Below are 24190 nucleotides of genomic sequence, written 5' to 3'. Positions count from 1 at the left end.
GAATTAGTTTTGATACCTAAAAGGAAGTTTAACAATGTTTGACCTGTAGAATATAGTAATTACAAGGTAAGTTTTAAAGTTAGGAGTTTCATATTCTCTTTGCACTGTACTTAGTTGCAGAACTGGGATGTGGGTCAAGTTTCCCCATTGTAAAATGAGACTTCTGCTTTGAGACTCATGATTAGGTGTATAGTGTCTTTTGGTAGGAACAACATTTCTATTGCCATATGAATGCTAGCATTTATTATCTTAAAGGACTCATTCCAAATCTACCAATTCCTGTCAGAGTTATAAGATTTTTGACAGAATCTTGTATACTGCAACTATAACTGAAATTTATAGAAGATTATGAGACATATGTACTTCAAATATTAAGTCATTAGAAAGCTGCTCTCTTGACTCTTAGGTATACTTGGTAGCAGAATTTCTTGTAGTTTTACAGTAGCCTAAAAAAGAAATAATATTAATAGGTTATAAGGATTAGTACAAGTACCATTATTCTCTTCATAATTAGCAGCTCAGTTATTGAATCTTTTTTTATAATTTACATCCAAGTTAGTTAGCATATAGTACAACAATGATTTCAAGGGTAGATTCCCTAATGCCCCTAACCCATTTATCCCATCCCCCTTCCCACAACCCCTCCAGTAACCCTCTGTTCTCCATATTTAAGAGTCTCTTATGTTTTTCCCCTCCCTGTTTTTATATTATTTTTGCTTCCCTTCCCTTGTGTTCATCTGTTCTGTGTTTTACAGTCCTCATATGAGTGAAGTCGTATGATATTTGTCTTTCTTTGACTAATTTTGCTTAGCATAATACCCTCTAGTTCCATCCACATAGTTGCAAATGGCAAGATTTCATTCTTTTTGATTGCCGAGTAATATTCCATTGTATATATATACCACATATTTATCCATTCATCCATTGATGGACATTTGGGCTGTTTCCATACTTTGGCTATTGTTGATAGCGCTGCTATAAACATTGGGGGGGGGTGTGCCCCTTCGAAACAGCATACCTGTATCCCTTGGATAAATACCTAGTAGTGCAGTTACTGGGTCGTAGGGTAGTTCTATTTTTAGTTTTTTGAGGAACCTCCATACTGTTTTCCAGAGTGACTGCACCAGTTTGCATTCCCACCAGCAGTGCAAAAGAGATCCTCTTTCTCCGCATCCTTGCCAACATCTGTTGTTGCCTGAGTTGTTAATGTTAGCCATTCTGACAAGTGTGAGGTGGTATCTCATTGTGGTTTTGATTTGTATTTCCTTGATGATGAGTGATGTTGAGCATTTTTTCATGTGTTGGTTGGCCATCTGGATGTCTTCTTTGGAGAAGTGTGTATTCATGTCTTTTGCCCACTTCTTCACTGGATTATTTGTTTTTTTGGGTGTTGGGTTTGGTAAGTTCTTTACAGATTTTGGTTACTAACCCTTTACCTGATATGTTGTTTGCAAATAACATATTCTTCTCCCATTCTGTCAGTTGCCTTTTAGTTTTGCTGATTGTTTCCTTCGCTGTGCAGAAGCTTTTTATTTTGAGGAGGTCCCAATAGTTCATTTTTACTTTTGTTTCCCTTGCCTCCAGAGACGTGTTGAGTAAGAAGTTACTATGGCCAAGGTCAAAGAGGTTTTTGCCTGCTTTCTTCTGGAGGGTTTTGAAGGCTTCCTGTCTTACATTTAGGTCTTTCATCCATTTTGAGTTTATTTTTGTGTATGGTGTAAGAAAGTGGTCCAGGTTCATTTTTCTGCCTGTCACTGTCCAGTTTTCCCAGCACCACTTGCTGAAGAGACTGTCCTTATTCCATTGGATATTCTTTCCTGCTTTGTCAAAAATTAGTTGGCCATACGTTTGTGGGTCCATTTCTGGGTTCTCTCTATTCTGTTCCATTGATCTGAGTGTCTGTTCTTGTGTCAGTACCATACTGTCTTGATGATTACAGCTTTGTAATACAGCTTGAAGTCCGGTGAATGTTATTGAATCTTAACATGAATAAGTTTCTGACTTCCTATTAAGAAACTTAAGTTTTTTAAAACCATATCTGAAGGAAAATGTTTAATTGCTAACAAATATACCAAATAATTATACTTCCTGAAAATCATGTCATCTATATTGATTATATTATTCTTGGTTTCATTCAGAGACAGTTTATGACTACTGTAGTGTTTTGGCCCTTCTGCACTATGATCATGTAGCTTTGTTATGGATTGGAAAACCTTTATAATTCCAAGGGCTATCTACAGGACTAAATAGTCACTGTGGTTATTCTTTGCAGACTTAACCTAAGAAGAAGGGTAAAGCTAAAAAAGGAACAAGCAGGGGAATGAGGATTTAGAAATAGGAGAGAGGAAGAAAAGAGGTATGTGTTCTAGACCTTTGCTACTCAAACTGTAGTATGTGGGGCCAACAGACTTGGCGTCACCTGTCTGCTGATAAGAAATGCAGAGTCTTGGGCCCAATCTCAGACCTATTGAATTAGAGTCTTTATTTCACAAGAATTCTTGGAGATTTGTATGAACATTCAAGTTTGAGAAGCACTTGTTTAGAGTGTTGAAAGTCTACTTTGTCTCAGTTTAGGTCTATATGCTAATTACAAGCACTTTGTTTTGAGGAATGAAAAACATTTTTTTGTAATGTTTATTTATTTTTGAGGGACAGACAGAGCGTGAATGGGGAAGGAGCAGAGAGAGAGGGAGACACAGAATCTGAAGCAGGCTCCAGGCTCTGAGCCGTCAGCACAGATGTGGGGCTTGAACCCACGAGCCATGAGATCATGACTTGAGCCGAAGTTGGACACTTAGCCAACTGAGTCACCCAGGTGCCCCAAGAATTGATAACTTTTTAAAGTTTTGTTATTTGAAGAGTTAAGCTTCCAGGACCTGAAAAATTCACTAGTGTCGATTAACTCATATATTTTGGCCTGGCTAACTCAGTTGTTCCACAATAGTGAATCTACAGGGAAGCATGGTATCATTTAATGAATTGGAGATTGGGAACAAAAAATTTGGGATAGAGTACGTACGCTCTGTGCCTGGTGATTTCACTGTGTGGTACTCTTGACTATGTTGTTCAACCTGTCAGGTGCCTCATTTCTAAAATGAGAGATCGGGCCTTGGTATTGCAACATTAGTGTGTCTTGAATCAATAGGGAAAAAGGTGGAGGAGGTGTTTGGCTAGCAAGTGCTCATAATTTACATTTCTGGCAGCTGTGTATCAGTCATAAAAAACTCTGGGCATATATAGTGGGAGTATGTTACATGTGGAACACCTTTCCTTAGGAGTGGTAGAAAGGGGTGAAAAGTGCTAGAGAAGAGAGAGGACCTGCTATTTGTAATATTGGAAAAGATATTTTGATGATTCCCCCCAAATAAAAAATTGTGAAAACTTCGCAAAAGGATACAAGACAGTGAAACAAAGTTTAAGTTTTTTTGTCGTTGCTGAGGCTGGTTTCTTCTAGACTCTATGCATTTAATCTTGTGCTGCTTGACAAATTGGCTAGTGATTGTCTTTCTGACAGTAGCGCTTTATTTTTTCAGTTTTATTGACTTATTTTACTTCTAGGGTAGTTAGCAGCTGACAGTAGGACTTTAAAGAAGTTTGATCAAATTACGATAGCACTGGACAGTGAGATCAATAGCTGTGGATATTCTATTTCAATCCCATAATTTAAAGATAGGAATCTTAATGGTTATATTTATTTTCTTTTATATTTAAAAATGAAAATGTTTAATCCTACTGTGTGAGAAATTAGTTTTATTAATAACTTTTAAGTCCCAGTATAACAATAATTATGTGAAAAGGAAGAGAATAAACTTGAAATAAACTTAATGGCAAACAAATATTTATCCTTTTGCCCTTTAACTGTTAGTAAAAATATACCGCAAAAAAACCCACATCCAACCAACCAAACAAAAAAAACACTTTTTTTTCCTGACTAAAATGATGATTCCAGGTAGATTAATGTTCCAGAGGAAAAGCATTCAGAGGTCTGCAGAAGATGCATTTACTTAATGTAACTTCTCTTCATGATGTTGAGCTAGTAACTTTTGAAAGTAGAAAAAAGCATTTGAGATTTTCTGTTGCTTATGTTTAGGAAATGACATACTTATCTGGACTTTTTTTTTTTTTAATGTTTATTTTTGAGAGAGAGAGAGAGAGGGAGACAGAGTGTGAGTGGGGGAGGGGCAGAGGGAGAGAGAAAGACACATAATCTGAAACAGGCTCCAGGCTCCGAGCTGTCAGCACAGAACCCAACATGGGGCTCGAACTCTGAAATGGTGAGATCATGACCTAGGCCGAAGTCAGATGCCTAACCAACTGAGCCACCCAGGCACTCCTTACCTGGGCTTTCTAATAGAAATAATAGTGCTTTGGATAAGGTACTTAATTTTAGGCATTCCTTTTTATGTTGATATTTCATTAATATTAAATTTCTCTTTAAAAATATTTGTCATTTGTATATACTTATTTCTTTAATAGCTGATTTACTTGATAATTGTGTTTTAAAAGTGGAGGCATTTATAAAGTTTTCTGAATTGTGTAACTAAAATTTGTTTAGGGGTGTTTTCCTTTGAGTGTATATTTGAAAATCTTGGCAAATATACATAGAATAAAGAAGATATGAAATCTCATATTCCTCAGATCTTTGAATCTGGAAGGGAGACAGGGAAAAAAAGAAAGAATAGGAGATGTTTAAAAGAGGTTAGAGTTTAAATTTGTCATTTTAAAAATATTTTTGTTCTAAAACATTTCAAGGATAAAACAAGTATAGATTTTGAAACATTATATATGTACAAATAATAACTACTCTACTTATGTTTTGGTAGAAAATATTTAGAGTTGAAATTTTTTAGATCATAATAAACTTTTTTCTAATTATACAAGAAACCATAAGTCTTGACTCTGTACTTTATCATTGACTTATAGCATGATCATAGTCATGTTATTCACAAGTAAGCTTTTTTATTGGATACAACTTACCACAAACATGATTTAGAATTAGGTACACCATGAGGATTAATTAATGTTATACTGTTAAATAACAATAAAAACAAAACCCAAGAGGATTAATTAGTATGTTTGAAATGTACTTTGGCAACTTTAGAAAAGGTGTTTTCTGTAATCAGACGTTGTCCTCCACACAGAATATCTTGAATTTATTCAAGGTAAAAAGGATATTTTAGACATTGACTTTCGTAGCTGATAAAAAAGAATGAACTTATTTTCTAGTTTCTGTTGGATTTGAAAATAATATTTTATTCATTAATATTCAATTATAGATTTTGTTTGAAAATCTAGATATGTTATCAATTTTAGATTTAATTATAAAGGAATAGGAACTAACATTTCTAGCAATATGGAAAGAGGACCTTTTTTTTTTTTTAATATGTGAAATTTATTGTCAAATTAGTTTCCATACAACACCCAGTGCTCGTCCCAACAGGTGCCCTCCTCAATACCCATCACCCACCCTCCCCTCCCTCCCACCCCCCATCAGCCCTCAGTTCTCAGTTTTTAAGAGTCTCTTATACTTTGGCTCTCTCCCACTCTAACCTCTTTTTTTTTTTTCCTTCCCCTCCTCCATGGGTTTCTGTTGAGTTTCTCAGGATCCACATAAGAGTGAAACCATATGGTATCTGTCTTTCTCTGTATGGCTTATTTCACTTAGCATAACACTCTCCAGTTCCATCCACATTGCTACAAAGGGCCATATTTCATTCTTTCTCATTGCCACATAGTACTCCATTGTGTATATAAACCACAATTTCTTTATCCATTCATCAGTTGATGGACATTTAGGCTGGGAAAGAGGACCATTTAACTTAAAAACTCCTCTGTTACAAAGTACTAGAAATGCTGTATGAAATGTTACAAACATGTTTATAAATTGAATGTCTGGGCTCACAGAATAGCAAGGGAACTACCCGAGGGCTAAAAAAGAAGAGGGAACTGATTATCAGAGGTGTAAGCACATGAGCTAATGTTGAGGCAGCCCTGGGGAGTTTATTAGTCTCTGTAACGAAAACTTTAATGGCTACACTGGGATAGAAGACATGTCTTGGACTTGTATGAATTAGAACGGAGAACTCCTTATAAAGCCATGACTCTTGAAGAGTTATACATTCTGTGAAAGGTAGGCTAATAAAAAATCCACCTACATCTTCCCATTGAAGACAAGGAAGCTTATTTGTCTAAACTTGGGCTTGGGGTGGTAGGGGAGGGAAATATTCCTGAGAGTACACAACTATAGTTGATCTTTCATGAGGTTTTGGGACCTGAATTTCATACTTTATGAGTGAGCAGAAGGATATTCAATGAATAGCATATTAGTTGCTTCAAAATTTTGGATAGAACTACTAGGTAAAGAGTATAAAATCAGTATTTGATATTATTTAAGACTTAATAGAAGAAATTAAGCATGCAATAAGTGGGTAAGACATTTATTAAAAAAAATTTTTTAACGTTTATTTATTTTTGAGACAGAGAGAGACAGAGCATGAATGGGGGAGGGTCAGAGAGAGAGGGAGACACAGAATCCAAAACAGGCTCCAGGCTCTGAGCAGTCAGCACAGAGCCCGACGCGGGGCTCGAACTCACATACCGCGAGATCGTGACCTGAGCCGAAGTTGGACGCTTAACCGACTGAGCCACCCAGGCACCCCAAGACATTCTTTTTTACTATGTTTGTTTGTTTGTTTCTTTATTTTGAGAGAGAGTGTGTGTGTGTGTGTGCACATGCACATGAGTTGGGGGAGGGACAGAGAGAGAGGAAAGAGAGAATCTCAAGCAGGGTCTGCACTGACAGAGGGTGCTGTTCGTGGGCTCAGTCCCACGAATCATGAGATCATGACCTGAGCTGAAATCAAGAGTTGGTCACTTAACCAACTGAGCTACCCAGGTGCCCCTGGATAAGACATTCTTAAAAACACTGGGCAGATTTGGAAAACAACCAAATTCAACTTCTAGAAATGAAAAATATGGTTATTGAAATAATAATTTAAAAATTCAGTGGATGTGGGAAATACCAGATAAAGAGAAAGTCAGCAAATTGAAGGATATATATGAGGAAGTTATTCACACTGTACCACTGAGAGATAAAGATAGAAAATTTTAAAGAGAATGGCTCAAGATATAAGGAGAAAAGTAGAGGAGTCCATTATGATTCCATTAGAAGTTTCAGAAGATCAACATAAAGGCAACATTCAAAAAGAATATAGCTGAAAATGTTCTACTATTGATGAAAGATGTCAGAATCAGGAGGTACGGTGAGTCTCTCACACGGTAAATGAAAAGAATATATGAGCAGAGAAATTATTATCATATAAGTGACAAAGGTAGATGTACATCAATTAAGATAGGAGAAGTCTTTTTTAAAGTGTATTTATTATTTTTTTTATTACACTCTACACCCAACATGGGGCTTGAACTAATAACCCCAAAATCAAGAGTCGCATGTTCTTCTGACTGAGGCAGCCAGGCCCCCAGGAATAGTCTTAATAATTCATTTGAGTGTCATCTATGCACCAGCCTATTCTAAGTGAACTCGGTGGTGTCTCTGCCATTCTAGAGCTGACTGGGAGGTGGAGAGTATACACCTGAGCAAATGTATAATATTTTTTTGTTTCAAGTTTTTATTTAAATTCTAGTTAACATATTGTGTAATATTGGTTTCAGGAGTAGAATTTAGTAATTCATCATTTACATAGAACACCCAGTGCTCATCACAAGTGCCCTCCTTAATACCCATTACCCATTTAGCCAAAGTTCCTATCTACCTTCCCTCCAGCAACCCTCAGTTTGTTCTCTATAGTTAAAGGTCTTTAATGGTTTGCCTCTCTCTCTCTCTCTCTCTCTTTGCAAATGTGTAATATTATGTCAGGTAGTGATAGAAGCTCCAAAGATAATAGAAGCATGTAAGGTGTAGAGAATCACATGGAAGGGAGTAGCATTTTCAGTCAAGATGGTCTGGAAAAGCTTCTCTGAGGAGGTGCCATTTGAGAGAGCCCTATGAGGGACAAAGAAAGAATACTGATGAACCATGCGAAGAAAGGAAAATGGAAGTGGGGTTCTGTGGGAAGGCAAGAGTCGGGAATAAGATTGGCTTGTTTGACAGTTTCCTTATGGAGTCAGATATCGTGAGTGAAGAAGAAGAAAAGATCAAGGATAATAATTTCTAGGTTTTTGATCAGTGCAACGGGTGCATGGAAGCATCGCTTAGGAGAAGAGAAAGATGCAGATAGCAGGGGGAAGAAGTAGTTTTGGGAGTTGGGAAAATGAAGTTGGAGATGCATATTTGATATATAAGTAGAAAAGTCTAGTAGACAATTGGATTTATGACATGAATCGTAGGAGAGAGATTGAAGCAGGAAATAAATTTTGAAGACTTTGAGTATGGATGGTATTTAAAGACAGATTTTTGGAGTGCCTGGGTGGCTCAGTTGGTTAAGCATCTGACTGCTCAGGTCATGATCTCATGGTTCCTGAGTTCGAGCCCGCATCTGCACTGTCAGTGCAGAGCCTGCTTGGGATTCTCTCTCTCCTGCGCTCTCTGCCCTTCTCCAACCAATGATTTCTCTCTCTCTCTCTCTCTGAAAATAAATAAACCTTAAAAAACATTAAAAAAATAAAACAGATTTATAAAGATTGGATGAGACCACCTAGGGAAAAAATATGGATAGAGAAAAGAAGTAGACTCTCCAGTGTTTAGAACCTCAGGTGGTGGAGCAGGAACTAGCAAAAGAAACTGTGATTTGACTACTGAGATAAAATCTTAGGAAGTGTGGCATCCTCAAAAGCAAATGATGGAAGTCTTTTAAGGAGAGAGTGACCTACTGTGATAGGTAGAATAAGATGAGAGCTGAAAATTGACTACTGGATTTGCAAAGTAGAGGATTCTAGTGACATTAAAAAGTAGAGTTTGGGGGCAAAAACCTGATTGAAGCACTAGGTTTTAGACTGCTGTCCTAATCTTCCTTTGTAAGGTTTGAATTTGATTATCCAAAGCAATAGAGGGCTGAAGGAAGAAAATTCATATTTCATTAAAAACAATGTATACTTCTTTAAAGATGACCATATCAACATGGAAAAATATTTTGGTAAAGTAGCATGACTACTAAGAAATTAGCAGTAAATTAGCATATTTAAATAAATGACATGGAGAATGTGGAAAGTAACTGAAATAGTAATGTGTTACTGGGTTATTAATTAGGGCTTCAACCTAAGTATATCCTTTTGATTATCTAGGACAATGAGAAATTTTATTTTATTTTTTTAAAGTTGGTTTATTTTTACTTAGAGAGAAAGAGAGAGAGACAGAGACAGAGACAGAGACAGAATATCAAGCAGGCTCCTGCTGTCAGTTCAGAGCCGCATGAACCATGAGGTCATGAACTGAGCTGAAAGAAACCAAGAGTCGGAGGCTTAACCGACTGTGCCACCCAGGAGCCCCCCTCCTTTTTTTTTTAAGTTTATTTATTTTTATTTTTGAGAGAGAGTAGGACGATGAGAAAGTTTAAATAGCACATGCAAACCAAATTAAAATAATACAAAAATTCTAGCTCAGCATTCTCTATCTACCTTTCCAAAAAACCTTTTCTTAGACATGAGATGTGAACTTAAAAGCAATGACATTGATCCCATGAGCCACATACAAGAGTGAGTTTCTATTACACTAGTCACATTTTGCTCAATAATTAAATGATTTTACTTGTGTTATTTCTCTGGTGAAAATGTTACGGAGGAGAACAAACATGAGTATGGGGAATGACCTCTGAATCAGCTTTAAAACTACTTTAAAGCATTTCCCCCTTTTGCATAGAATTAACACATTTATTCTAACCTTATGAACTTTCTTCTTTTACTTTTTTTTTTTTTACTTTTAGTTTGAGATAATTTTAGACTCACATGGAGTTGTAAGAAATGATACAGATACCCTGTACTCTTTCAACAGTTTTCCCCCAATGACAACATCTTACAAGACTATACGACAATATCACAACCAGCATATTGACATTGATACAGAACATTTGCATCACAGCAAGAATTATTTTTATAGACACAGCCTTTTTATAGTGTCCCTTCCCCCTACTCAACCCTTAGCAACCACTCCATTCCTATAATTATTCTCCATTTCTATAATTATGTCATTTCAAGAATATTATATAAATGGAATCATATAGTATGTAACCTTTTAATTTTCTTAACGTTTATTTATTATTGAGAAACAAAGAGAGACAGAGCATGAGCATGGGAGGGGCAGAGAGAGGGGGAGACACAGAATCTGAAGCAGGATCCAGGCTCTGAGCTGTCAGCATAGAGCTCGATACAGGGCTTGAACTCACAAACCATGAGATCATGATCTGAGCCAAAGTCAGACGCTTAACTGACTGAGCCACCCAGGTGCCGCCAGTATGTAACCTTTTATATTGGCTATGCACTCATCATAATTCCCTGGAGATCCATCTATTTTGTATACTAACATTTCATTAAAGTTTATGTATGTATGAATGTACATATATAATATGTACATATCTATTAGTATATGTATATATATATTATTTTTAAAAATAATCTCTATACCCAATGTGGGGCTGGAACTCCCAACCCAGAGGTCGAGAGTTAGATGCTCTTGATCCTGACTGAGCCAGCCAGGCGCCCCAGTTCATTCCTTTTTAATGCTGAGTAGAATTCCGTGGTATGGATGTACCATAGTTTTAACCATATATCCACTGAAGAATATCTGGGCTATTTCCAGTTTAGGGCTATGATGAATAAAACTGCTGTAGATATTCATGTACAGGTTTTTGTGTGAACATAGCTTTCCTCTCTAGGGGTAAATGCCCAGGAATGCAATTGTTGGGTCATTGATAGTTACATATTTAGTTTTTAAGAAATTGCCAGTCTGTTTTCCAGAGTGGCGGTACCATTTTATATTCCTGCCACAGTGTGTGGGTGATCCAGTTTTTACACATTCTTGCCTTCTTGCTGAGTGTTTTCATCATGGAAGGAGCTCTTCCATGTAAGTTTTAAAATAATCTTGTGTCAGATATCTTTTAGGATATATTTTAATTAATTACTTTTGATATTTCCACTTTTGGTGTGCTTCATTTCTTCTTGTGAATTTGAGTTTACCATACTATAGCCTTTCTTTGCAGTCTGAGGACTTCCTTTCACATTTCTTTGAAGCAGGTCTGCTGTATCCATTGTTTATGTTGACAAATAAGCCAGTAATTATACTAGTTTTTACCTGTATGTACATGTCATTTTTCTCTTGCGTTCATGTTCTTCTTTGTCTTTCACAGTTTAACTGTCCTTCAGTTGTCAACAATTGTCCAACAATTTCCCTGTCCTTCTTGGTTAATTGAGCTTCTTTGATCTATAGATTAATATTTCTCTGCAGATTTTGAAAGTTTTAACCATTATTTCTTCAAGTGTTTTTCTGCCTGCCCTTTACCTTTCATTACTTCTGTTGTGTATATATATTTTTTAAATTAATCTTTTTTTTTTAAATTTTTTTTTCAACGTTTATTTATTTTTGGGACAGAGAGAGACAGAGCATGAACGGGGGAGGGGCAGAGAGAGAGGGAGACACAGAATCGGAAACAGGCTCCAGGCTCTGAGCCATCAGCCCAGAGCCCGACACGGGGCTCGAACTCACGGACCGCGAGATCGTGACCTGGCTGAAGTCGGACGCTTAACCGACTGCGCCACCCAGGCGCCCCTTAAATTAATCTTTGAGAGAGAGAGAGAGAGACTGAGCGCGAGCAGATGAGGGGCAGAAAGAGAGAGAGACACAGAATCTGAAGTAGGCTCCAGGCTCTGAGCTGTCAGCACAGAACCCGCGAACAGTGAGATCATGACCTAGGTGGCTCAGCCTACTGAGTGTATTTTGAATTGCTTAATTTTGTCTCATGGGTCTCTGAGTCTGTTCATTTTCTACAATCTTTTTCATCTCTGTTCTTCAAATTGGATAATTTTTGCTAATGATCTTTAAGTTCACTGATTCTTTCCCTGCTATATTGAATTTTTGTTGAGCCCCTTCAGTGAATTTTTTATTTCAGTGAATGTAGTTTTCAACTCCAGAATGTCCTTTTTTTTCCTTAAAAAAATTTTAAAAATGTGTTTGTTGAGATTCTCTATTTGTTGAATCACTATTGACATGTTTTTCTTTAATTCTTTAAGCATGATTCTCTTTAGTTGTTTGAACATATTTGTAATAATTGCTTTGATGTCTTTGTCTGCTGAATGTAGTATTTGGGGACCCTGAAAGACCCTACTGCCTGCTTTTCTCTTTCCTTAGTATGAGTCACATTTTTCTGTTTCTTGGCATGTTTCATAGTTTTTGTTGAACATTGTACTATTAAGGTAATGTATTGTAGCAACTGTGGATTCTAATTGCATCCTCCCTACCCCTAAAGCTTGTTATTGATGATTTTTGTTTGTTTAGTAACTTGCCTAGAGTAAATCTGTGAAATCTATTTGTCTTATCTCTGCTCAGCTTAGTATTGTTGTTGGTTTTATTTATTTTTTATTATTATCAAAACATTTTTTAATGGTTATTCATTTTTGAGACAGAGAGAGACAGAGCACGAGCAGAGGAGGGGCAGAGAGAGAGGGAGACACAGAATCCGAAGCAGGCTCCAGGCTCTGAGTGTCAGCACAGAGCCCGATGTGGGGCCCGAACCCATGAACCGTGAGATCATGACCTAAGTTGAAGTTGGACGCTTAACCGACTGAGCCACCCAGGCACCCCTTGTTGTTTTTATTTTCAAGGCTGGCTTCCTAGTGGTCACCCCTTATATCAGCCAGTGATTGGTCAGAAATTTTGCTTTTTTGAAAAGTTTTTTTTAATGTTTATTTATTCTTTGAGAGAGAGAGAGAGAGAGAGAGAGAGAGAGAGAGAGAGCGCATGAGCAGGGGAGGGGCAGAGAGAGGGAGACACAGAATCTGAAGCAGGCTCCAGGCTATGAGCTGTCAGCAGAGAGCCCAATGCGGGGCTCGAACTCACAAACCGCGAGTTCATGACCTGAGCCAAAGTTGGATGCTTAGCCAACTGAGCCACCCAGGTGCCCTGGAAATTGTGCTTAAATACATAGAGCCAGTAAGACTTTTTTCTTCTGCTCAGAGATCTGTGTGTAGGTTGGGGAATGTATTCAATGTTCAGGCCGTTTTCAAGTTTGTCTCAATTTTTATGTTTCCCCAAGACTTTATTCTAGCCAGGAATGTGTAGATAGTATGGGAACTCTGTAGTCTCTGCTACCCATGCATGCAGCTTCTGTTTAGCCAGGAATACATGGGAAGTTTATGAACCCCATTTATGGCTGTCTCTCCTCCAAGATCTCTTTGTTAAGTCTGCTGCTAATCTGCCAGTGGGCTTATTTCTTGCCACAAATGAGACTACAACCTCACACTCTTGTGGATAGCTTCAGAATTTTCCCTTTCACTTCTGGGCATAGCTTTTCTGCCCTCCACTCTGAACCATCTCAGCCATCTCACTCAGCATAGCTGCCAGTTTTCATAGCCTACACAACTGCCCTCGTGGAACTGTCACACTGCACAGTGATTTAACCGATGGGGGAGGATGAGTAAGGGCCACTGGGCAAGGAAACAGTGCCACAGACTTCCGCTGCTTCTAAGTTTGGTAGATTTTCATGAAAAAAATGCTTCTCAGTTTATTGCATGCCTTTGGTCAATTTCCAATAATTTGAGATGATGTTTTTTTGATAGTTTTTTATTTGCTTTTGTAGAGAGAATTTGCTAAACTCCTTACTCCAGCATGCTGGGAGCTTCCTTTGCTTGCTTTTGGTGTTTTTTGAAATGTTTATGTATCTAGTTTTTCATATAAAAATGTACAAAATATTGCATAAGAAGCATGTTATTTTACAGTCCATTTAAATTTGTTCAAGACACTACCTTTTAGTTCATCTAATAAAGATTATAATTAAATGGAAATTTAATCTTTTTATTGTTGCAGATTTCAAGTGCCACCTATAAAGACAGGAATGAGGAATACAAAAGACAGTTCACACACTTACCTGATACAGAGAAGCTGATAGCAGGTAAAACAGACAGGAAGTTGCAGAAAACCATTTTACTACCTCATTATCAAAAGAGAACTGACAAGTGACAATATTTGTAGAAAATTTGAGCCTTCGTGCTAGACAGAAAAATATTTTTTAAGATAAGCAACATGTTATCATTCTAATTAGACAATGTAAAACTAAGTTATAATTTGGGGAGGAGTGATTTCTGACTTATAAAAATATTCAGTACTAGCTAAGAAAAATAGAACTAAAAGGAAATCATTGTCACAATTTCTTCTGGTGCTTGTTTCATATGGTTTTGTAGGAAAAATTTAAATTTGCTGTTCAATATATATTAACTTTCCCCGGAAAAAGGTACTCCTTAACAGATTATAGAGCCATTTTTGTAAAATTTTCTGGGGCTATATTCTTATTCGTGTAATCCTTCTTTTTAAAGTTTGTTTATTTATTTATTTATTAAATGTTTATTTTTAAGAGTTTAAGGGGAGGGCAGGGGGCAGAGAGGGGGACAGAGGATACAAAGTGGGCTCTGTGCTGAGGACAGCAGTGAGCCTGATGCGGGGCTCGAACTCATGATCTGTGAGCACATACCTCACTGAAGTTGGCTGCGCAACCAACTGAGCCATCCAGGTGCCCCAAGTTTATTTATTTAGTTTTTAGTAATCTCTACACCCAATATGGTGCTTGAACTCATGACCTGGAGATCGAGTTGCAGGCTCTCCCAACTGAGCCAGCCAGGTGCCCCTCATGTAATCTTTCAGGTAGATTTTGTTTAAATAGACTTGAAGAGGAAAACTGTAACTATTTTTCTTACAAAAGTGCTTAATTTTTGATATAAGCTTAATATGTTTTTTTTATAATCAAAATATAAAACTAGGTTTTAATTTTAGTATATATTTCATTTAAACCATTTATTCATAGAAATTTCTGATTTCTGGTACTGTTGGGCAGTATTCAACACAATGTAACTGAATTTCTGTAGTTCAGCTCAGTACTTTAAATATCATAATGAGTTAAAACAACTTCTAAGAACATTTGAAAGCAATGTATTCTCATGACAAAATATTTAAATGCTATATAAGGGCATATAATGAGAAGTGAGTGGTCCTTCCAACCAAGACTATTCCAACATACTTTTTGGGCTGTATAGCCACTTAGAGTAATTTCTTATGTATATTTCGAGAAGTTTTCTGTAGGCATTTCAAGGGGTATATATGTATATTCCTAACAGAATTTCTTTTTATTATTTTTTATTTTTTAAGTTTATTTATTCATTTTGAGAAAGAGAGGGAAAGCGCACATGCAAGTGGGGTAGGGACAGAGAGAGAGGGAGAGAGAGAATCCCAAGCAGGCTCTATGCTGTCATCATGGAGCCCGATGCAGGGCTCGATCTCAGGAATCATGAGATCATGACCTGAGCCAAAATCAAGAGTCAGAAGCTTAACCAGCTGAGCCACCCAGGCATTCCCCCCGCCTAAGAGAATTTCAGTGGGAACATACTGTGTTTACTCTTTGAACCTTGTTTAGAGCTCTTTTTATTAGCCTTACTTAAGGGATTCATTCTTTTAATGCCTGCCCATATTCAACTAAATGAACTCTGTACTGAAATTTATTTAACAAATCCTTTATTGATGGACATTTTGATCACTTCCTGTCTGTTACTATTTCCACTAATGTTGCATTGAAACTTTTACATTTGTTTTAGCACATATGTGCACACACATTGTAAGATAAATTCTATGAAGTGGGATTGTGGTAAAAAGGTAATAAGTATTTAATAAGTTTCCTGTTTCCAAGTTACCCTCCAAAAAATCTGCACCAATTTGCATTTTCATCAAAAGTGTATGTGAGTACCTGTTTTGCCCCACCTCAGGAAGTTTGCTTTAGTAAAATTTGGTAGTTAGAAATGGTACTTAATCATTGTTGAAATATGCCATGTCTTTAATTATAAAGGAGGTTGAACATCTATTTATATATGTATAAACCATTTGTATTTCTTTTTCTGTGAACATTTCATAAACTCTGCCCATTTTTCTGTTTTTTTGTCTTTTTCTTAATTTGTAGTAGCTTGTTAGATGTTTAAAAAATTAGATCTTTTTCATGTGTGTTGCAAGTGTTTCTTTCCAGTTTGTCACTTGAAATCAAGTGACTTTTCAAGGAAACCTGTGTAAAATTTATCATACTTATCACTGCCTTCTTGAAAGAATTTAATCTGATAATGTAATGATACATATTCATTATAAAACATTAAAGCTCTGCAGAAAAATATAAGGAAAAAAATTGAAAAGTATTGGTAATCATAACACCTACATATAAATTTAGTTCATATTGTTTGTATAGCTTTCTAGGTATTTTTCAGTATGTGAATTTGTTTTAAAAAATTTACACTTTTTAGTTTTCTCTCACTGATACAATGAACCTGCTTATTGTATAAAACTTGCAAAATACAGACTTTTACAAAGTAGAAAACTAAAACCAGGTTTAATTGTACCAAGCCACAGACTGAGAGAAAATAGTTGATAATCACATATCTGATTAAAAAAAATCCTTGTATTTAGAATGGAAATAAAAGTCAACAATAAGAACACAAACAACCCAATTAAAAAAATAGGTAAATACACTTTACCCAAGATATATATGGAGGACAGATAAGCATGTAAAAAAATCCTCCACATCAATTATTATAGGGGAATGCACATTAAAAGCACAAGTAAACTACCTGGCAGTGAGAATTGCTAAAATTCACAGCAACAACAAAACAATGGACAGCAGCAAATGAAGATGAGGCTGCAAGGCTCTCATCTCCTGGTGGTGGGAATGCAGGCTGGCGCAGCTGCTTTCAAAGGCAAGTTGGCAGTTTCTTGTAAAGTTAAACATGCACTTAACCGTATGACCTGGCAATCCTAGTTATTTTCTCAAGTGAACTGTAAGCTGATGTTCACAAAAGTCCTGTACATGAATGTTTATAGCATCTTTGTTAACAATGGGTAATAACCAAGATGTCATTCAACTGGTGAATGAATAAACAAACTGTGGCACATCCATATAATGGAATACTATTCAGCAATAAAAAGGAACAAGCTATTAATATGCATTGCAACATGGATGAATCTTCAATATATTTTCTAAGTGAGAAAAACAAAACTTAAAAGGTTACATGTTTTATGATTCCATTTATTTGACATGAAAAATGCAAATATATAGGGATGGAAAGCAGATTTGTGGACACTGGGAAAGGAGAGTGGTTTCACAAGGGAATATTTATGGTGATGGAATGGTTCTATATGGTACTGGGGTGGTGGTAACATAATTGCATTTGTGAAGCCTTTATAGAGGTAACTTTATTGTATAAAAGTTGAAAAAGTCAACCAGAATATCAGGAGATCCCAGGTTGAAATTCCATCAGTAAGAGAAGGATCTAACTATATTACATACAAGTGACATATTGCACTCAAGGATGGGTTAGCATAGGTACATCTATTCCCTAGCTCTGTCTGTTGCTCGAGCCTAGAAACAGTGATACCTCAGTAAGCAGTCAGCATGTCCAGGACCCAGATATTGGTCTCTAAATACCATCCCCAATAAAAGGAATGAGAGCTCCTTGAAGAAATGGTCCATTCTGGGGCTGGGGCAGTGAAAAAAGAATATGAGTGGCTGTGGAGTAGCTTATAGTGCCAGAAAGTAAGGAAGTGCTAAAAAAAAAAAAAAAAAAAAAAAAAAAAAAACCAATTCGAAAGAACTCCCAGTGGTCAAAGAGAGAATAATTTGAGCAATAAAATAAATAATGATAATATTGGATTATAACCTGAAGAATAAAATATCCATGAGTATATATTGATAAAAATAAATGCTTGAATAATTAAGCGTATGGGGAAGAAGACACAAATCTCCCTTCAGTGGTATCTCCAGGTAATTTATATGCACGTTAAAGTTTGAGAAGCACTGATCAAGGTAACACAAGTGCCATACCTAAGGGTAAGAGCTTACTAGGTTCTTTTTCTCTGTACATAAAATACTGATGATGAAGAGGGTCTTTAAAAGATAACCAATCCATGTATAGTTATACAACTGATTTCACCAGTGTGATCCCATGTCTAACATCCTGTATGCTGATAAACCACTAATTTTGCTAATGAAAACCCTTTTCTGTGTCTCTGCTAGTTAGCCAAACATTTGTTGTTAAACAGTAATAAAGGTAGCCTAAGGGCTTCTAGTAGCTCCTGAAGGAGTGTAGTCCTAATTAAATTGTTAGGTGACTTATCCCAAGTATGAATCCCTGATTAAACAACTAACTATCCCTAGAATATTTCTAAACATCTACTTTAGCTGGAGTCCACATTTTCACTCCTAATATTCATTTGTGCCTTCTTTATTCTTACTCTTCTTATTCCTGGCCAAAGAAAATATTATGTTGGAGAAATACAATTAAAAACAAAATACCCTACCAATCCAGAAAACCTCTCACAAAAGTAGAAAAGAAAGAAAATAGTTTTATTATTGAATAAGCATTCAACTGGAATGAGATATGCTCACAGGTAATCTGTAAAAGAGATTGTGAAGAGAGACAGAAAGAAAATCTCACCCTTTTATATAGCCAAGCAGATACAACCCTTTACACATGTTCTAAAGATGAGTGATAACTAGTCCTCAAGTAAGAGGACATGATAGTACTGTTTGTCACACACAATTTCATCATAAATTCACCTGATAATTGGGGCTACTATCTGTGTTAGTTAACTGGCTTTATGCAAAGGAAAAATAAACTCGTATCTTTATGACAAGAGTTTGTTTTGCAGCTTGGAGCAAGTTGCCCACCGAAGTTAAGCTCCTACCCTATTACAGAAACTGGGAGATAGGGGGCTATCTCTTTTGATGTTTACATTTCCAAGAGATGGCTCCTAAGTCCTTGAGAAAACATTCCTGGATTGTAAACCTGGCAAGGGGCTTATTTTGTTTTTAAAAAGATTCACATGTATCTCAAAGAAGCAAGAAAGAATTTACAAATTTTCTGAAGAAAATGCTTAAAGAGAAGTGAGGAGGGAGTCTTTTTCCCTTTTTGCACTAGGGAAAATTAATTTTTTTTCTATTTGTATTTACCTTTACAGTTGTCTCAGGTAAAAAGCAAACAGAACAACATAAAAAATGTTAAGTGTGAAAAAGGAGAATGCCTATCTTTTATAATTTAAGTATTAAATCTGAAAGCAATCCTAAAAATATTCCAAAGACTCTTTTATTATTTATTTATTTAAAGTTATTTATTTTGAGAGAGAGAGAGAGAGAGAGAGAGTGTGTGCTCATGTGTATGTGCACATAAGTAATGGAGAGGTAGAGAAAGAGAGAGAGAGAATCCCAAGCAGGTTCAGTGCTGTCAGCACAGGGCCCAATGCAGGGCTCTAACTATGAGCCGTGACATCTTGACCTGAGCCGAAACCAAGAGTCAGATGCTTAACCTGCTGAGCCATCCAGATGCCCCCAAAGAGTCTTTTTAAAAGCAGTGTTCCCATTATGGGGCTCCCAAAGAATACTTTGGGATGTGTGTTTCCTGACATGATTGTTTAAAAACATATTTTTTAAATTCACCTCCCTTATGGATAGATATTCCTAAATTCTTTGATAAAACTATAATAGGACATCTTGTTTATTTATTGTACAACCTTATTGTAGAAGTATATAGTGCTGATTCACTCTATCTGTATTTCCATAACACTTGGTACGTATTTCCACTGTATCCTTCATTATACTATAGTTATTAAAATAAATCTTTAAGAATAGGAGCCATTTAATTTTTTCTGAAATTGATTATGCAATAGCTAGTAAGTTGATGCAATAGCTAGTAAGTTGATGACTTGCTACATAGGTCACATAGCAACAAGTGACCTATGTTGCTTGGTTAATTTACTTAATTTTATTCTAACTTTCTAGTCACAAATTATAGGTTATAAATCCATAAAACAATTTTTGATAAACATTTTCTTATTCCATTCTAGATGAATCAGATTGTCATTTGACTCAAATCAGGTAGAATATTGCCTTCTGAAATGACAATTACATGTTTATCAGTAGGGAAATTGGGAGTAGAAAAAAGTAAAATTTCCTGCCTTAAATTTTTTTTTTCATTTCCTGCATAGGCCATATTGCTAAGAAGCCATTTTATAAAAAATAAATTTTATTGAGGTATAAGTTTATTACAATAAAATACAGCTGTTTTAGGGAAGCCCCCCTCCTTTTTTTAAAGTTTTTAAAAATTTATTTATTTTGAGAGAGAGAGTGTGTGTATGTGAGTGGGGGAGGGGCAGAGACAGAGGGAGAGAGAATCCCAAGCAGGCCCAGTGCTGTCAGTGCAGAGCCTGACACAGGGCTCGATCCCATGAACCGTGATGACCTGAGCCAAAATCAAGAGTTGGATGCTTAACCGACTGAGCCACCCAGGTGCCTCGAGGGAAACCCTTTTTTAAACCACTGAAAAAAGTCTGTCAATCTGTGTCAAATAGTCTTTGGTTAAAATAATCCAGTTGGTTGCTAGGGCTTTGAACATAGTTAATGTAAAATAGTGCATTGGTTCTCATAGTGTGGTGCACAGACTAGTAATGTTAGCGTTACTTGGGCTCATGTTAGACATGAAACTCTTCACCCTACTCCAAACATATTTAATCAGAAACTCTGGGGAGGGGCCTACCAATCTGTTTTAATAAGTCTGCCAGGTATTTCTGATCTGAAATGTGAGAAGCATTAAATTAATAAAATGTTTCAGTGGCTTATATAAAAATTTCAGGACACCTCAAGGTGACCTTTAGCCCAATTCCTGTTTTAGAGATGTGTACTAGTAATGAGTAACTTAATCTACTTAATTATTTACTAAGATTTTGGGGGCATCTCAGTTTTCTTTTGCTGAAGGAAACATTTTGAAAGACTGAATTACTTGGCTCAATTTTTAGTATTTTAGTTAAATTAGAAATTTAATATGATGAAATATAAATATTTTGAGATTCATAACCTTAACAGCTTTTTCCTAAAATTGCTAATCACTTCATATAGTTTTAAAATTTATCAGGTAAACCAAATATCATAGCAGATCTTTATATCTTGAATTATTGATAATTTAGCAATACTGTTTACATTAGCCAAAGAGCCAAATCTAAATTATGATATTAACTTACTGGTAAATAGCAGCATTTACCAGAACACTCTTGATTTTGCTGGATTTTAGCGCTGAGGCAGTGGGGATCAACTTTGAAACTAACTTAAAATGTATATAATTTTTGTAGTAGCCCTTGTCCCCTCCCTCACCCTTTTCCAACGTCTAATTAATCACCAATTTTCCATCGGCAGTACCTCCTAAATATCTCTGAATCTAACCACTTCTTTCTCTTACTACTGTCATTTCTTGGTCTGAGCCACCATCAGTTTTCCCCTGGACTTCCAACTCATTTATCTGAATCCATATTCACAGTGTGAAAAAAGTAGTCTTTAATAATGTACATCTGATCATGCCCCTTCTACTTAAAACTCATCAATGGCTTCTCGTAAAGTCCACAGTCTACTGTTGTCTGTGACAACAGACAACAGTAGATCTAGTTATATGATCTAGCTTTTCCAGCTTCTCTAGCTCAGACATCTTTATATAGTTACTGAAATGTGCTGTGTTTCTTTCTGCCATGGGGTCTTCACACATGCTGTTTCCTTATGGTCCAGCTGACCATTTATTGATCTTTAGATCTCAGTTTAAAGACTACTTTTTTTCTGGAGAACTTTCCTGATGTACTCTCTCCCTGCCCAATCCCCCCATATCTGTGTACTCCTTGTTATATTCTCTCATAGCTTTCTCTACACTTTGATCATTATACTTCCTTTTGTAATTCTTTCATTGTATACCTTCCCTTATAGACTGTGTTCCATGCGGGCAAGGTACATTTTTGGTAATCCTGGTTTCCAGCAAGATAGCTGGTGTATGATGCCCAAAGTATCTGAATGAGTGAGTGAATAAACGAACAAACAATTGAACAAAGAGTGATGACTTTTCATGTGTTAAAGTAATATAAGGTTATAAAGTTGCCAGATTTTTGTGAATAAGCTGTTCCTTATCCTTGTGTATCTAGATTATGCTTGTGCTCTTCAGAGGGACATTTTGCTTCAGGGACGTCTCTATCTTTCAGAAAACTGGCTGTGTTTCTATAGCAACATCTTCAGATGGGAAACTACAGTAAGATGTATTTTGATTTGACTTGTTGATACAAATAATTGCATAGATAGAAATATATATATAGTCCTCCTAAAAACAATGTACTTTAGATTCCAAAGTAAATTTATATATATTTGTATATCTGTACTTGTATATGCGTGTGATATATTTATATATCGTAGAAGTGTGTAATCTATTTTCTTAATACATCAAGCTCCATTTGTACATATTTAATACAGTTGGAGAAAGAGATTTCAGGTTGAAAAAAGCTTGAACATACATCCATTTGACTGCCAAAATCATGTCTGATGTGACAGACTGTCTGAATTTTGTTTGTGTGTGTATGTGTTAATGTGGAGCATGAACACCCACATGTCTTTTCACACTCTGTCCTAAAGTTAGAGATAAGAGCTGAGGAGGAAATTACTGCTGGGGGAGAACGTCTGACTGCTTACCCTATTTTTCTCAGAGAATGCAAGCATGTGGTTATTAACTCCTTCAGGTTTTTCAATGGAATATTCTGGATTAGATTGATGCCATACTTCATATTTTGTGCTGCATATGTTTCAGGAAAATTCATTTAATAATTTTTCATTCTTTCACGTGTTTAGATTTGTATTGCATTAAAGAACATAACCTTCATGACCAAGGAGAAAACTGCTCGACTCATCCCAAATGCTATCCAGATTGTTACAGAAAGTGAAAAGGTGAAAAACTTTTCTACCTTTGCCTTATTACATAACATGGAGAAAATCTGCATCATACTGATTCATCAGTGTTGGTGATGTAGGCAATTCTTCTTGGAGTTAGGAATTTGTAATAGAGATATATTGTATTTAATACTAAATTTCTGTGTAGTTAAGTACTCACTGATAATTAAATGAATGCTAACAATTTTTGTGCTTTATAGTTCACAGAGAACTTTCTCCCATATTTTTCATTTCTTCTTTATAAGAGGTAGGTAGGGTAAACATTACCAAAACATCATTATTTCTAAATGCCCTAATAATTCCATGATATTGTGTAGTCAATAATACCTGCACAGTAGCAACTAATAAAAACAAATGGTTCTGGTGAACAGAGAGATTTGGGTAGCATACAAGTAAACACGTAATCATTATACTATTTTTTTTAGGATGGCAGTTAGGGTAGCAGTTATCTTTAACTGCCATTGTTTTTATGATCCTGCCTACAATATCTGCCATTTTGTAATGGGGATATATGAAGAATCTTTCTGTACCCACCTGGAAAATTGATTAGGGCTCTGTGTGTGACATTAGAAGCATAATGCACTCTCAACAATAGCCAAATTATGGAAAGAGCCTAAATGTCCATCAACTGATAAATGGATAAAGAAATTGTGGTTTATATACACAATGGAGTACTACGTGGCAATGAGAAGGAATGAAATATGGCCCTTTGTAGCAATGTGGATGGAACTGGAGAGTGTTATGCTAAGTGAAATAAGCCATACAGAGAAAGACAGATAACATATGTGTTCACTCTTATGTGGATCCTGAGAAACTTAACAGGAACCCATGGGGGAGGGGAAGAAAAAAAAAAAGAGGTTAGAGTGGGAGAGAGCCAAAGCATAAGAGACTCTTAAAAACTGAGAACAAACTGAGGGCTGATGGGGGGTGGGAGGGAGGGGAGGGTGGGTGATGGGTATTGAGGAGGGCACCTTTTGGGATGAGCACTGGGTGTTGTATGGAAACCAATTTGACAATAAATTTCATATATTAAAAAAAAAGCATAATGCTGAGAAAGCAAAAGAGATAAGGAAGGAAAAGAAGGAAAGTAGGGAAAAGGGCAAAGAAGGGAATGAAAGGGAAGGAGAAGGAAGGAACCACAGAAGGAATGAAGGGAGGCAATGAAAGGAAAAAGAGAGAGGAAAGAGAAGCAGGGGAGAGAAACACTATCATGACATTGAATCATTGTAATGATACTTTTAAATCTTACAGTTTCTTTCCAA

General features: G+C 36.2%; 1 protein-coding gene across 1 annotated transcript in view; it reads left to right on the top strand.

Moving 5' to 3' along the window:
* GRAMD1C (GRAM domain containing 1C) overlaps positions 1-24190 on the top strand; it is a 115015-nt gene that overhangs the window by 6202 nt on the left and 84623 nt on the right. Inside the window, exons 3-5 of the mRNA XM_047874270.1 lie at positions 13970-14054; positions 22136-22239; positions 22830-22925. Of these exons, the coding sequence (XP_047730226.1) occupies positions 13970-14054; positions 22136-22239; positions 22830-22925 (285 nt within the window). The remainder of the gene's footprint in view (positions 1-13969; positions 14055-22135; positions 22240-22829; positions 22926-24190) is intronic.

Source organism: Prionailurus viverrinus, chromosome C2 (genome assembly GCF_022837055.1).
Source record: "Prionailurus viverrinus isolate Anna chromosome C2, UM_Priviv_1.0, whole genome shotgun sequence".
Classification (NCBI taxonomy): Eukaryota; Metazoa; Chordata; class Mammalia; order Carnivora; family Felidae; genus Prionailurus; species Prionailurus viverrinus.
Note: the sequence above shows the minus strand (reverse complement) of the source record. Positions and strands in the feature narration are given on the sequence as shown.